Raw genomic sequence first — 16,315 nt, 5'->3', positions numbered from 1 at the left:
GTTGTGCTTCAGTGCAGTTCTACTAAGCATTCACCTGGAAAGCCTATCAGTGCACCATCGTACCTCCAACCTCTAAACCTCAAAGTGATTTTTTTTCCTTGTCATTTTCATGTCAAACCTCCCACGTTACACAGAAAAAGTTGCTGGTTGCTGTTGTTCTTGTTTTGGCCTTCTCTCCATTGTAAGCGTTTGTTTTCTTCACGAACCTTCAGATTTATCCTATTAGTTTCAGTATTGTGCTAAATATTGTTACAATTTTCTGCTATTAATGGTTTTCTTTCATTAAGAATCCCCAAGCTTTCCTTCCAAAGCTGGATACACAGACAGATTAAACCACAAAGAGCCAGATTTACTAACATGAACATGCAGCACAAGTTTGTGCTGCACCTTGCATTTAGCTTGTGCTCGCAAAACGAGTAAATTTAGCATGCAATTTAGTCAGCATCTGGGACGATCCTCCAGGTGTATTCTGCAAGTGAGGCAGAGCTTAGATCACTATAAGCTCAGAAAAGAAATGCTAATGTTGTGATCCAGATTCAAGAAAATTTCTTATATTTTTCAGCTGATCCTAAAAAATATGTCTATTACTTTTAATCTTATAATTAATTGAAGTCAATATCCAACTTGGAAAATGAGAAAGATATTAAGCAACAACAAAATGCTCAAAAGACTGTTATTCTGAGATTCCTAAATATCCTTCATTAGAGAAGCAAATGTTGTACTAGAAGTATACATGAGGAAACTGCAACATTTTTTATGTTGGTGGTTTCCATAGTGTGTCAACACAAAATAACGAGCATATAGGTTGTTGATATCAGGGTTACACTTTACACTTTATTTTAACCACCAATAGCTTACATAGCATTTATAAGCATTACATAAACATTTATAACACACTGTACAGTACAAGCAAGAAACTATAAGAGCATTTTAAGCATTTATTAGTGTTTTTGTCAACAATTATGAATCCACATTGAAGCATCTATAACTGGTGTATAGATATAACAAACATGGTCATAAGATATTTATAACAAAGTATAATATAACTAATTATGATATCTATTATTATATTCTGATTACTATTATTATAGTGTTATAAAGCATTTATCAACTGTTTATATTCATGTACAAATCATTCACAAGAGGGTTCAAAACTGTATATAAATGTGTTCAAAAGTCATGAAGACATGTCCTTTATAAATGATAACTGTTACTATCAGTGTCATCAATCAAGTTCTAGTTAACAACATTCATTGTGTAACATTCATTGTGTAGAGTTTTATATTCTGTCATAAACCATCTTTAATGCTTATACACTGTTTATAAATGCTAACGAGGTAACGACAAATTGTTCGTGGTATTTGTTAAACACAGGAGACACCAGGAACATCTAGTTTTAAAGTGGTTGACCTGTGTCTTTACAGATGTCATGTCCGAGTGATTGACACATTTGGGACAGAGCCAGCTTACAATCATGAGGAGTATGCAACCCTGCATGGATACCGGACCAACTGGGGCTACTGGAACCTCAACGCCAGGCAGTATATGACCATGTTCCGTAAGAAAAAACTCACTTTCATAAGTTGAAAATCTGGGAATTTCTTTTTTTAAAAATCATAATTTAATGTGTTTTCATCCAATACAGAGTTCCCATGTAATTCAGTAATCGTATATTATAAAGGATGTGCATACATTTTTATATATAAATTTATTTAGGATTCTCAGAGAACTCATCAAGGATGACCCTCATTTACAATGATGCCAGATTACACAATCAACAAACAGAAAAGTTAAAATAGTTACCATGAGAAATGTAATCATAAAAATAAACAACATCGTCAGTTTAAACAGTTACAGACAGGTGATGGACGGTTATTAAGTACATTCTTAAAGAGGTAAAAGAGTATTCAGTTTAAGGTTGCATTGCAAGAGACTGCATAAGTCTTCTGCACTAATATAAAAAGTCGTCCTTCCGAAATCAGTCCTGGCACGAGGCACCTGAAGAACCGGCCAATCACTGGAGTGGACCAGGGTCCCTATGCAACGTAGATGTGATGCATGATGGTAATTTTCCAACCAGGGCTTTATAGACATACAGACACGAATACCTGTTGCATCTCTCAGTCAGAGAAGAACAACCAAGCTTATTATAGAGGATACAGTGGTGAGCATTGTAGCTATCACCAGTAATAACCCTCATGGCTGAGTAGCAAACAAAATCTAAGGGCCTCAGAGTGAAGGCAGCAGTATGTCTGTAAATTACATCCCAATAGTCCAGAACAGGTGGGAAAGTTGATTCAACAATTTTCTCGCTACAAATCAAAGGAAAGCTGGTTTAATTTCTGTATAAAAAGCCAATTCTTTGCCGCAGTTTGCCAACAAGGCTCCTGATGTGGTATTTAAATGTAAATTCGTCATCGCGCCAGATGCCAAGATACTTGTATTCTGTAACCCTTTCAATATTTAAACCATTGACGGTAGAGATGTGCAGATTACAGTCATCTATGTTTTTGGATCTCAAGAAAACGGTGATTTTTTTTTTTTTGTTTTATTTTGTTTTGTCTTTGCAGTAAGTATCATTTTAAGATTATAAGAGAATGTTGCAGTGCATGAAGGGAGAGTTGTAGTTTTTCGATGGCTGATTGAACAGCGTCATCAATACAGTGCAAAATAGTATTGTCAATGCAAAGACGCCCATTGTAACCGGCAGGAATACAGACTGGGCCACCCCCATCCTCACACATTGACGTTTGTCACATAAGTAATTCTGAAACCAGCTGAAAGGATCCATATCAAAACCAGCAATGAGTAATCTTTCTATAAGTAGAAAATGGTAAACTACATCAAATTCTAGCACTTACAGTTTCATATCCTCCCATCCTGAACTCATAAAAACTCAATTAGTTCAAGCATATGTATTGTAACTTGTAACTTTAAAACATGAAAGTTAAATTACTTCACTGTCATATTCACACACACAAAGATCTGTCATCAGTTTTGATTGTTTTTCTAAATATGATCAAATGACTGAAATTCAGTGTTTTCACTTTCTTTGACAGGTCTGGCTGCTTGATCCCATTAATTTGGGATAATGAGTTTAATGCAGCTATGCAACACCACAGCTTCTAGCTAGTGTCCCTTCAAACTGTATCTGGTCTTTTGCTCATTTGCTTTTCTGTTTCATGCTACACAATGTGTCTGATCTGCTGTTTTCAAAGCCCTAGCTGTTGTCGTCTGTCTCCTCGCTGTTCCTGACTAAAACACTGACTGCTTAAATCCCTTCTGCTCTCACATTCAGCTCTCAACAATACCACGCTCATTCACCTATAGCTGGCACTCAACGGCAGGATCATTATAACGTCAATATGTGGCTGACTGTTTCACACTGTCCCAAGCTATAATGATTAACTCAGCCTTTATCAGCTGCTCCATACGAGAGAGCAGCAGGTGCCGTCATTTATTACAGATATTCAATATATGAAAATATACACTGCAAAAAAATATGAAAAAAGGCTGTAACTGTGAGGACACAGTAAATAGGTTGTTTTGAAAAAGTTATTCTGAAATTATGAATATACTTGTAGTTCAATCTTGCAGCCAGTATTTAAAAAATATTTTCTGTACACCTTGTACTACCAAAACCATCTAAGCCCAACAGCAGCTGGCTTCATGACAGTTACTATTTATAATATTTAGGGAGGATATAATCAGGCTGACTTTGCCATTGAACTGAAGCAAACAAGGATGCTGTGCTCTTTTTCTGTCTTTCTTCTCTGCCACTCACTCACTATGAAACGTTTTCTCTTCCCCCCCCCCCCTCTTCTGTTCTTCTGTCTCTGTGTAATGTTTTCCCTCTCTCTTTGCTAATATCCTGCCTCTACTTATTACTCACATACACACATACAGCTCACACACCAGACAACTCATTCATGGGCTTTGTTTCGGAAGAGCTGAATGAGACAGAGAAGAGGAGCATTCAGCAGAACAAAGTCAACAACATGGCTGTTGTGTACGGGAAAGAGGCCAGCATGTGGAAGGTACAGACATCAAATGACACACACAAAAACGAAAATTTAGTTGTTGCTGCTACAGATCCTGGAGCTGTATAAAAGCTTGCTATTTACTCCTTACAACAATGGCAAAACAAACTCAGACCGTCTTAGTATGTCTCTACTATTGTTAATCTTTTGTGTAATGCTGCTGTTGAATGTTTCCATGTATAAAATAAGTGAATTTCCTGGAGGGCGACAATTGTATATACAGAAAATGCGTGCACACACACACACACACACACACACACACACACACACACACACACACACACCCACACACCCACACCCACACACACCCCTATATGTAAGCAACAATGAAAATGTACACATATGCCACACAGTCATGCTTATACACATATGTTCATGCACACATGCCTGTGTGTGTATACAGTACACAGCCCTGTTCATGTAATGCATGTGTGCACAGCAAATGTTTCACACCTGGAGGCACAAATAAACATCTCACAAATCATTGTGTGTTGCACTGTCAAATTCAAACGGGTGAGTTAGGCCAAAAGGTTAAAAGCTGAATTCTTCATACAGCAGTCACTTTCAGAGTTGACACATGCAGATTCTCACAACACACACACACACACATACACCCACACACACACAGACACACAAAACCATATACTGCAGTGTTAAAAGAAAAATCCAATGACAGCATTTTGCACACCCTGCTGTTTCGTACCATTACAGTTCAGCTTCATGTGGCTCTAGATACACAATTGCACTACTTTAATTTACTGGCAATTTTTGTCTCAAAAGCTGTCTGCTCTTCCTTTGCATATTGTACATGGGCAATTGTGCCTCCATTGTTAAAATGATTATAGAGATGTTGTCTGCCGCCATTACTTTCCATCGTCTGTCTGTAAAGTTCCCTGGATTTCTTTATAGCTGTGGCTTGTGAAAAAGACAAGCACATAAGGGAGATGAAAAACTATTAAAGCACAATACTCTAATCTGCAGAAACTTGGTGAAAATGCAGAAAATATAATATGTGATTTTTGTTTTCTCCCTCTTTCTTGTTTCCACTATTGTTGTATTGTTGTCTATCCAAAATTTTATCTTATTTTATTTTTCTCTTTCTCTCTCTTTCTGTCTTTTGTGGTGCACCTTTGTATCTGGCTGGATGCTCATTAGCTTCAGGTAAGGGCCCGTTACTTTCAACAAATACTGCTGCTATGTCCATCTCACAGCCCATGCATATGCAAAAAAAAAAAAAGCAAGTTACTCTGAGCTGTTAACATGTCAAGGAGTACACACATGCACGTTAACACACACAAGCATTTATATAAACTCTTTATCACGTCTCATTTCAGATAAGTGATTTTGTGAGAAGCTACTTATCACTGATTCACATATACTTTCAAAAGCACTGCAGTCAACACTCTTGAAGAGTTTTATGTATAATAGTGATTATCATTTCATGCTCTTAATTGTCAGAGAGCACAATGACTGGTCAGGCAGCCAGTCATTTGAAGGACATCAGTATTATGTTCTAACCCGATGATTCAGTCTCTGAAACTTTTGACAACAGGGCTCAAAGTGGCCAAAGCGGCACTAATGGATGATGCTGAGCTTCTCAAGTGACTTCCACCTTATTCACAGCAATAATTTCATCATTTTGTGCTTCTATTGTCATCCATCTACTGAGAGGTTTCCACAATGAGATGTAAATTGAGGCTCCCAAACTGTCAGTAGAAGCACTGAAGCATCTTGGATGAGAATTGACTTTTCGCTAAACCCCTCCTCCAGACAGCAACTGTCCAATCACAGATTAGCAACCGTAACTAGTGGAAATGGCTCTGCCTTCCTGTTTATTGGATTTAGGAAAGATAACACTCCAACAACCACAGCAAACATCATCTAAGATATCATTACATTTACCAAACACATCAGTCTGTCCTCATCCAGAAAGCCTTTCTCTTGAAATGTCAAAAGTGAAAACTTTTAAAAATAGCAACAAGTTCAAGCTAAACATCTGAACAGGGTTACGTGAGAACAAAATAAGTCTGATCTCACATTTTTTCTGATCATCAGATGCCAGCTCAAAACAAGAAGCTTCCCTTTTTCTGCCCCTGTTTGAAAACACGGAAGCATTGTTCCAAATATAACTAAGAAATGTGTGCGGTAAATCTGCGACTGATTTCATTGCCATCAACATACAGTACAGTATGTAGCATTTGAGAACAGAAAGCCTGACAGGTGTAGCAACAGCAAGGTCCTTAAATATCTGAAATCCACATGAAATGAGGAGAGGCATGAGAACGAGAACAGCAGAACATATTTATTACCATTTCTAATTTAATTCATGTTGTGATGTTGAGTAAGCTTGGACGCACGCACACACACACGCACACACACACACACACACAGAGCTGCAAGTGCAGGTTATGGAATCTGCACTCTTCCACGCCTCTGTTTCTCCTACTGCTAATTCATGTTGTCTGCTGCACTTAGCGCTTGAGCTAATCTCCTAATTGGCTGGGAAAATCCTCACAGAGGAAGCTATCGATTGCTACAGCCTCCAATTACAACGGCGGGGGTCCGTACCACAGAACAGGGATACAGTAAGCTGCTTAACACCAGACGGCCAGTCAATACTCTGGCCCAAGGGTTACGCTCCATTCACATGATTCAGTTTTGGTTGTTAGCTGTTGCTGGTTGGTTGTTTTGTACTCCTAGTCATCATGCTCAACCTTGACTTTGAAAGTGTGACCCTCTGGCTCTCTCACACACACAAAATGTATTGCTACTGTTGTTTGAACAAATAAGCAGAGATGAATGCACATGAGTAAGCACAAGTAACGCTTTATCAAACTGCACACCCACACAAGCCACAGCATGATGATTTTGCAAAAGAGATACACCTACTTGGTGAATGCTGCACAGCAGAGTTGAATGACATTCTATTTTTTTCCCTTTAAGGTGTTTTTTTTTTCTTTCTTTTACTAAATAATCTTGTTTCATACATGGGAAATGTTCTTTTATTTTTTATACCAAAACTTTTAAACCAGATTCCACATCTCAGGACCAGTTTTAATGCTAGAACACAGAAGCCTCTCTGTCAATGGGTCTTGCAAATCAAGAGGGAGAGAAAACAGGCTAGTGGTATTAGCATTGCAGAGTGGTTCATGTGCCATGCATGTTTAACATTCACAGTATCGAGTGTGACTCTTTCTCCTCTCTGTGTTTTCTGGCCTGTTGTAACTCTGTGGTTTATTTCAGTAAGACTTGTTTTTTTCTGGTAGAATTGTCAAAACCACCAGAAGAAAACACACACTCTTTTACAGTATATGACCAGAAGACTTCTAAATACAACATGCAGTACATGAAAAGATCATGGCCTCATCCATACTCTCAGGACAAATTTTTCTTTATATTTATGTTGTATATATTTTTCAGAATGAAAAGAAATTTGATTTGAAAATGCAAGTTGTTTTCACATGTAAAAGGTGTTCTGTAAGATGTATGAACCGCGGGCTTGGTCTTAGATGTTCCTGACACCAAAAGCTGACAGCCACACTTTCAGACCGCAGACAACTCACACCAAGATCAGAGACGAAACAAACACAGCACACTGTATTTGGGCTCAAAGTCTTTAATCATATTCTTCACTTTGCTGTTCTTTCCCAACACGCTCTTTTTTCACACACCCTCCTCTTCACCCCTTGCCCTCCATCTCATCACCCCATCTTTTTCCCCTCCTCTCCCAGCAGGGTAAGGAAGGTTTCCTGCAGATTCTCCACAGGTACATGGAGGTCCACGGCACAGTATACTATGAGACTCAGAGACCTCCGGAGGTCCCGGCCTTCGTGAAGAACCATGGCCTGCTGCCCCAGCATGAACTGCAGCAACTGCTGCGCAAGGCCAAGGTAAGAGATTGAAAAAAAATATTACCTGCAGACACACACACTTCATCTGCTGAATACTCACTACTGGTGTCGGACTGAGCGTACACAGACTCTTCATCTGCAGCTTCTATTCTGTCTCTCTCACAGGCTCACACTACCTCTCCTCACATTTATTCCATAACTGATTTGGCATGCACACACGGCACATTGCAACAACTGATCTAAATACTATAAAAAAAATATAAAGCTATATTTATAAAATAACAGTTATGATCTTTTTTTTTCTAGCTCTTCATTGGCTTTGGTTTCCCCTACGAAGGCCCCGCCCCTCTTGAAGCAATAGCCAATGGCTGCATTTTTCTCCAGCCCAAGTTCCACCCACCTCACAGTTCACTCAATCACGAGTTTTTCAGAGGCAAGCCCACTTCTAGAGAGGTAAGCTCATTACGGTTGTTGCTCTGCTGCCTAAGTCACTGGCAAGAATATTTTTGCTGCCAAGTAACTTTATTCGTCAGTAGGTCCTTTTAAAAGAACTGGGACAAACTGTAGGTTCAGACAGCACGTTTGTGTTTGATAAGAAGCTGGAACATGGTCTTCCTGTTACAAAACAACTTATGTTCCTATTAATGGTTAATCACACAACTTTGGTGAAATCCCTGCAATACATTCTATTGGGCGAGTGCGTTCTTAATAACCCTGACAAGCACATCTTACAAATGTTACAAATAGATGTCTGAGCGCTGTGCTAAAAGTATCACATTAGAGAAATTTCCAAGGTATTACTGTAAAATATATTTATGTATCTGATACGATCAAATTGACTTTATAATCTATTTCAGTGCCCACAATAACATTTCAAAGACATTTATTTATAGAGTTCTGACTGTATGCCCTGCATGTGTCTTCTGTAGGTGTCCTCCCAGCACCCGTACGCAGAGCAGTACATTGGCAAACCTCACGTCATGACTGTGGACTACAACAACTCCCTGGAGTTTGACTCTGCCATCAGGGAAATCATGAGGACCAAGGTATTCTCACCCACTGTGCACTGTAGTGTGAAAGGACAGAAAATGAGACTTGTTCTTGAGTATAAAAAACCTTTCTATAAATACTGGTTCAGTTTAAGTAAATAATATATAAATAATATTTTTGTATTGCTTGTGATAATAAATCACTCTATTCTTATATTCAGTGAGGTTAGATTATTTAAGTCCTTGTTCCATGTTCTAGGCGTTGATGTGTTTTGCTTACCTTTCCCATTAAGAACCTGTGATGAAGTTTAAAGTACTGGACCTGCTGTTGTCACTGGGACATTGATCAAGCTTTCCTAAAATTTAATACAACAGGACAGTAGCTTTGCTACAGAAGAGTTTTGCAGAGCAAGTTTGTCAATATGTATGTTGCAGTCTGATATTGCAGTGCTGAACTTTTCCACGCAGGAAATGTGGGCTGGTAGAGAACATGAGGATGCTAGAAACTGCCAAGAGTGGGAGAGAGGTTAATTAAGGAGTCAACTGGGCACATTCATTCTTTCTGGAAAGCATGAGAGAGGGGGAGAAAATGGTGAAAGAACAGAGAGCAAAAGAGAAGAACATATAGACCAAGGAATAGAAAGATTTAGAGGGAGTCTGAGGGCCAGATCGACTAAAGCTTACGAAAGCCTTTCATTCTCATTAAAATGGAAGACCAATGTGCCAACAAGACACAATTTGCACTTTAAGATAACCACAGCATAAACCTTTTATATCTCAAACTAAGTGATGTTTTCAAAAGTTAAGACTGCAGGTGTAATCAAGTGCATGAAAGTGACACTTGCAAAGAGTTATTGAGCAGCAGAAAACTATTGTGCACATGCCTGTACATGACTAGAGAACACGTGCAGGAGGCACGTTGGCTGTGCAATAGATATTCATATTAAGTTATTTTTACATCTGACAGAGTGATATATTCACAGTTAAAGAAATGTTTCATGTTTTGTTCCCAAGTGTCATCAGATGACTCGCTGTGTGGCTTTGGCATTATTTATTTCCATTTCAGCTATCTAGCTAATTCCATGTTCGAGCCACAGTAACACTCCAATAAAGAACCGATCTTGAATGCATGAAGGGCACTGAGGGATCATATACAGCAGGAAGACAGCTTGTCTGCCTGATCCTTTAAATGTTCTGTAATAGTTTGCGCCTTTAGCAGATTAGAGGTAGTCTGCATGGATATTAGACAAAAGGTGATATCTATAGTGATGGCTGTGTGTGCGTGCGTGTGTGTGTGTCTTGTCTGTTTTCTCAGACAAGCTACAGTTCAGCAGCACTGGCTGACTGCTCTGTCTCCGTCTACACTGTCAAACCACCGAGCGAGAGCTGATGGACCCCTTCACCCTTCACTGGAGGCACAATGCCCCAGCAAACACGCACATGTGTGCGCGCGCGCGCGCACACACACACACACACACACACACACACAGAGAGTCAGATAATATTATTCTGCTGGTACTTATTCAAACCCAAACACACACACAGACACATAGCCACAACTGGATCATAGCGTCAGGAACATTGAAATTGCACAGATCAGGCGTACCAGCTCAAAGAGCCTTACCTGCATATTACAGCCATTAACTACAAGACACACACAAGACAAACATACGCACATACACTGTGTGGAGGCTTATGTTCACTCATGCAGGACAAAGCAATCTCTCGCTGACAAGTCCTCATGTTCCAATAAATCCTTTCTCCATCTATTTCTGTCTCTTTTCTCTTTTCTGTCTCTCTTTCTCTGTCCTTTCTTTCTTTCTTATTCATCCTTGGTTTTGTTATTCCCTTACCATCCTCTATTCCTCCTTCTCTATCGCTGCATTTTTCAGTTTGTGTCCTTCATTCTCTCTCCCTCCTTTCTGACCTATTTGCTTGCAGTGGAAGCCCTTGGCCATCTTTGCACAAATTATGGTTCAATATTTCATGATGCAGTTGGTTAAAATCAGAATTTGCCTTAAAAGAAGGTGAAGGCTATTTTCCAAACCACATGTTTTGATAAAAGTGGAATATTTTTGGTTTGTGGTACATTAATGTGGACTGCACTTGTGAACTATCTTTATTTAAAACCAATACAAAATCTCTCTCCCCAGAGCTGGTCCTGTAAATGAGAATGTGCTCTAACTCACCATGTCTGGTTAAGTAAAGCTAAACGAGAGAAGTAATAGAAAGAAAACTGTTACCTGTTCCTGTGTCACTCCTATTCACGTGTTTACTTTCTGCTCCAGCTTACAAAGTAGATTAACATAAGGCTTTGATCAGATCTGCAGTGTGTGGAACTTTTTAAATTGCATCATCCCTGCAAACTTGCTACTCAGTGGTTTTCTTGAAATGGGCCAAGTCTGATTTCACACGTGGCTGAACATTAGACAACTTTGATTTCAGATTGGAAATGCAATTTAGTGAGTTTTGTATCATTTACAAAAGCAGGTGTTTTGCATAAGGACGTAAAGACAAGCCACCTCGATCTCTCTGTAGACTGGTGTTTGTTGTTAAAAGTTTTGGTATGTTACACTTCTGTAACAACTTCTTTTAAGTCAGTCATGAAACTTTAATTGATATTTCTGTGCTGATTTCAAAAATATGGTATAAAGAAAGCAGTTTATTAAATCAGCTAATGCAATATACTGTATCTTGATACTAGCATTGATGTCAAGGACATTTTACATTCATCCAGTTTTGTGCACGACAGTTTGTTCACACATTTTTTGGTATTAGCAAGAAACTCTCTTTCTCGCTCTCTCTCCCCCCCTACATATATGTGTGTGTGTGTGTGTGTATGTACATATATATATATATATATATATATATATAGTGTGTGTGTGTGTTGTCCAGCTCATCTCTAATTAGGCCAATCAAGTGTGCTTTAGTTATAAAACCTGCACATCACTGCAGGGTGTGATCTATTGGTATGCAAATAAAGCCTAATGAGTTTCCAAGTTGTGACATACTGTGATTAGGCCTTGCAGAAATCTGACAATAGAAACATTCATCTGCTGAAATTAACAAGGAGAGGGGACAATTTATTGCAATTAGTGTGAACAATGAAATGACAGGGGAAAAAAGGACACTATAATACATGCAAAATATGAAAATTTAGCAATGTGTGTTTTTGTCTGTGTGTTTTTTCAGGTTGAGCCATATCTGCCTTATGAGTACACCTGTGAGGGGATGCTGGAGAGAGTACATGCCTACATACAGCATCAGGTGAGGTCCAGTCCATGTCAACACAAATGTACACAGAGCTGTGAGCATAACACCCACACGCATAGATTGTCTCTTGTAGACACTACTCCTCTCTCACACATATAATCTTTTCACCAGCTCTTAGACTCCCTACTCTGCTCAATATTTCATCACTGTGTGCACTGAACATCTCAGCTTATGTGTCTGTGTGTCTGTCTGTGTGTCTGTGTGTCTTTCTGTGTGCGTGCATGTGTGTGTCTCTGTTTCTGTACTCCATGTATGTAGACTTGTGATTAATCTACATGCTAACTCTCATTACGAACCACATATCTGCCCGGCGGCTCTAAAGCAGAAGGTCTTCTGACACTAATGAGGAGGGATGATTAAGGAGAAAGAGGCAGAAGTGTGAGGATGATAATGATATAGGAGTGGCAGGAAAGAGACTTTCTTTTTTTAATAATCCCACATGAGATGTCAGACAAACTGCAGAGGGTCTCTGGTCAACTTTTGTCAGCTCCTGACTGGCAGCTGGTTTGGACTCAGAAACTGCTACTACAGCATTTATACTGTCGAAAGAGAGACAGGAGAAGATTTAACTAGATTCCTGTTTACCAAGATTTAACATAGAAACGTGGGCTAACAGTTGGTGAATCTTTGTGCTTTCTCTAGTGTTTTTGTTTTACTTCTATTGTATATCTGTCACATTATATTTCATTATTTTTTAGCATATATGCATGCATGGTGCATATGTGCATGATACACCAGCCTGCTATAGCAGCTGGCTAAATTAGCAACTTCTTTTTGTCTCACACTTGAATTTTTAAGCATGATTAACATACTTTTATATTAATTCTTTTAATTCAGTCCTTTGTAAGGCATATTGGACATGTAGGCAGCAGAGGCACAGAGTGAGACAGCAGCTGAGCTCTTGTCAACTTGCACAGCTGTTTGCCACTGACATATTAGTTAATGAGTGTTGAACTGTTTTCAGTTTTCCGCCATGTCTCACCATGTGACCATGGAAACCACTGACATCAAACCAAGGAAAACAATGCAGGGCATAGTATTGCTGTTACACTTAACCCACACCCCCACATCAGTCATCCAGGTCATCCAATCTGGGTCTACAAACGCTGTTTATAGATATCATATATCATATGTAGCTCAACTTGCTATATTAAAGTGACATGTTTTTTGCTTTTTTTCTTCTACTTCATTATGAAGTAAATGTTCATTGCACAGTATAATAGCTATAGAATAATGACATGATCTTCGTTTGGATTGGTTCCCCATAAGCCTCGTTTTCACTATACAATTCTGTCAGCCACCGGGCACAAAATTTCACAGAAAAACGAAGGCTCGATTTACAGGACATAAGAAGTGCTTGTGCAACCAAAACAGAAAGAGCATATTGCTTTTGTTTTCCCTGGTAGCTATCAGTTGCTTTCTCCAGTTAGCAGAAATGGCCGACAGTGGAACAACCAGAGTGACTGTGGAAACTCTACCCAGCAAAAGAAAAAGAGCCTCGTTGTCAGAGAGGGTGAAGAGGGAGAGTGAGAAAAACTGGTGTAAAACAAGAGTGAACCTCAGATGGGCATTCACTCAGTGGTGAGAGCCATGGTCAGACTGTGACTGAAATTCAACCCTGGACCAGAGAGAGGGCCAATAATGTGACTGATAGGGCTGGTAAAAACTTTATGGATTTTTTTTACCACTTGGAAATGTTATGGGAGGAAAAGTTGTCTTTTGCCACTTTAACTGTGTACAGTGGCAAGAAAAGTATGTGAACCCTTTCGAATTAGTCACATTTATGTATAAATTTGTCCTAAAATATTCTCAGATCTTCATCTAAGTGAAAATAATGAACAAACACAATCTATTTTAACTAATAATGCAAAAAATCATTACACTGTTCTTGTGTATTTTGAAAACATCATTCGAACATTCAAAGCATGTGAAGCAAGCTAATAGTATCAACAAACAACAAAAGTTGTTCCGCTAACGTACTGCTCACGCTACGCCTCCTGTATAGACACAGTGTTACAGTACAGTAGTAGCAGCAACCTCTAGCAAGCGATACATGCTGTTAGTAGTATTGGCTATAACCAGTAGCTATGGCAGTGGAGTAGTGCCCTCTAAGCCACCATTTATCCTTCCCAGGCAGCAGACACTGTAGAAAACGCTTGCTATATGAAAGAACCTACTGTTAATATGCTCTCCACCAAGCTGCATCAAAATTCTGCCAATAAATACAGTAAAAGACACATTCTGAGGTATTCTTCCAACAGTGGTACCACAATAATATGATTGCACCTATTATGTCTACTGTATCTTTCACCTACAGGACTTCTGTGCCCCAGATCCTGCCTTCATTCCAGCCAACCTCTCCAAACAGGGGTCTGCTGGGGGCACCAGGATTACTGGACCTCTGTTTGTGCCTCTGCCCAATTCCACAGCTCTTGGCTGGGCCTCCAATGTGACGGCTCCCCCTGCCTGGCCTCCTCTCAGCTCCCTCAGGCTGCTCGTATCTCAAGAGGGCCAGTCCTGTGTGGAGGCATGTCAGTCAGCAGGCTTCATCTGTGAGCCAGCTCACTTCCGCTTCATCAACAACAAGGAAGCCCTGCGCGGGTAAGTCAGCCTAAAGTAACTTACTGTCTGCCAATCAAACTTTAACAGGAAGTTTAGGTCCAACAAAACAACAATACTTTTCGTTACAGTGTTTGGGATTCCGTCATGCCCACAAAAATCATGATAACAATACTGTGACATCTCATCACACATTGTAAGCTTTGTCTGTGTTCAATATTAAGAAAAATTGTAAATGAACAGGCGATGTCGTGGTATATTTTTCAGTACAAACATAATGAGCTAGATTAATTCAAACAAAGGCTATGGGTCCAAAAGCCTGGATGGATAACTTCTCAGATATTAATTGAAAGTAAATGTTGTTCCTTTTGAAGTGAAAATAAAAACAAATGTGCTTATCTTAGATTCTACATTCAAACTTTACATGAGAACGAGTGAGGCAGAGTCTCACCAGGTATTTACTTAGTTTACTGTATCAGCTCCAGGCAGGTGAAGCAGAAACTTGAGTTACAGACGTTGCCGTTTTTTTTTTTTTTTTTGAAGCTCTAACACTGAAAGCGGTCTGGTGTTTGAGTCTCTCCTCCAAACACTCCCCTCCTGACTACTTTCAGTTCCAACTCTTACTCTTTGTTCTCCTTTCATCCTCCAAGTATCTTCACTTTTTTTCTGTGTGTCTTAGTTTACAACGCCTCTCTCCTTTGTTTCTGTTCTGTTACTCCTCCTTGTAGCTAAAGTCTGTTCTCTGACACAAGTTATCTTTCTCACAATGACATCTCATACCTGCAAGTCTTTTTTGACTTCCTTGTGGCTTCTCCACTAAATTCCTTCCCTCTCGTTTTAAATTGGCATCTGTCGCATGATGAAAGTGATGAAATCTCTCTCTTTTCTCTACTTTCCATTTATTTTGAGGTTATGCCAGTTCCACTTTCCTGTTACTTGTTTCAAATAAAAATAACTTTTTATTACTTGTATTAAGTAAGTAAGTTTCAAAGTTATGCTTTGAAGAACACAACAAGAACATTTTCAAATCGATTGAGCCCAGTGTGTATTCAGACTTCTGCCACTCTGTTTCATCCTTCAGGTTGGAGGTGCAGTGCGAGGTGGTAGACTCAGAGATCAACCACATCCTCCCAGCGTTCTCGGTGGTGCGACAGGAGTGCGGCCTCCAGCGGGAACCCCTCCTCTTCAGCTGTGCAGGTCACTCCCCCAAATACAGACGTCTTTGCCCCTGCAGAGACTTCCGCCGCGGCCAGGTGGCGCTGTGCAGAAACTGTTTATAATGGCAGGGCATGTGAAGGACAGACAGAGAAGAATTAGACACAGATAGGTGGGGTAAAGGGACACTGGAAGGCAGCCACAGCCAGAGCAGGTGTGACAAATTACCTAATGGTGCAGAGAGGCAGCTTCGCCCTAAAATCAGTAAACGTGGGATGATGAGGAACAGGCATGCAGTGATTTGAAGAGCTTGAAGTAGGCTTGGATAGCTGCCAAGCTGATTGTGGTTGACTGTAGTTGTAAAAGCAGCCGTTACACTGTAACAGGCTGGAGGCATATAGCAGCAAGACTTGCTAGAACAGGGTAGCAATGACACCAGGTGTCGTTA

At 39.7% G+C, this 16,315-nt stretch overlaps 1 protein-coding gene across 1 annotated transcript in view; it reads left to right on the top strand.

Annotated features, from left to right (window-relative positions):
- Positions 1-15,992, top strand: part of LOC111236335 (alpha-1,6-mannosylglycoprotein 6-beta-N-acetylglucosaminyltransferase B-like) — a 111,913-nt gene extending 95,921 nt beyond the window's left edge. Inside the window, exons 9-17 of the mRNA XM_022765034.1 lie at positions 1,425-1,558; positions 3,907-4,037; positions 5,196-5,201; positions 7,775-7,930; positions 8,198-8,344; positions 8,821-8,937; positions 12,073-12,147; positions 14,471-14,754; positions 15,794-15,992. Coding sequence (XP_022620755.1) covers positions 1,425-1,558; positions 3,907-4,037; positions 5,196-5,201; positions 7,775-7,930; positions 8,198-8,344; positions 8,821-8,937; positions 12,073-12,147; positions 14,471-14,754; positions 15,794-15,992 — 1,249 coding nt within the window. The remainder of the gene's footprint in view (positions 1-1,424; positions 1,559-3,906; positions 4,038-5,195; positions 5,202-7,774; positions 7,931-8,197; positions 8,345-8,820; positions 8,938-12,072; positions 12,148-14,470; positions 14,755-15,793) is intronic.
- The last annotated feature ends 323 nt before the right edge of the window (positions 15,993-16,315 follow it).

The sequence above is a fragment of the Seriola dumerili genome, unplaced genomic scaffold (assembly GCF_002260705.1).
Source record: "Seriola dumerili isolate Sdu_G_001 unplaced genomic scaffold, Sdu_1.0 BDQW01000621.1, whole genome shotgun sequence".
NCBI classification, from domain to species: domain Eukaryota; kingdom Metazoa; phylum Chordata; class Actinopteri; order Carangiformes; family Carangidae; genus Seriola; species Seriola dumerili.
This window is presented reverse-complemented; position numbering and strand designations above follow the sequence as displayed.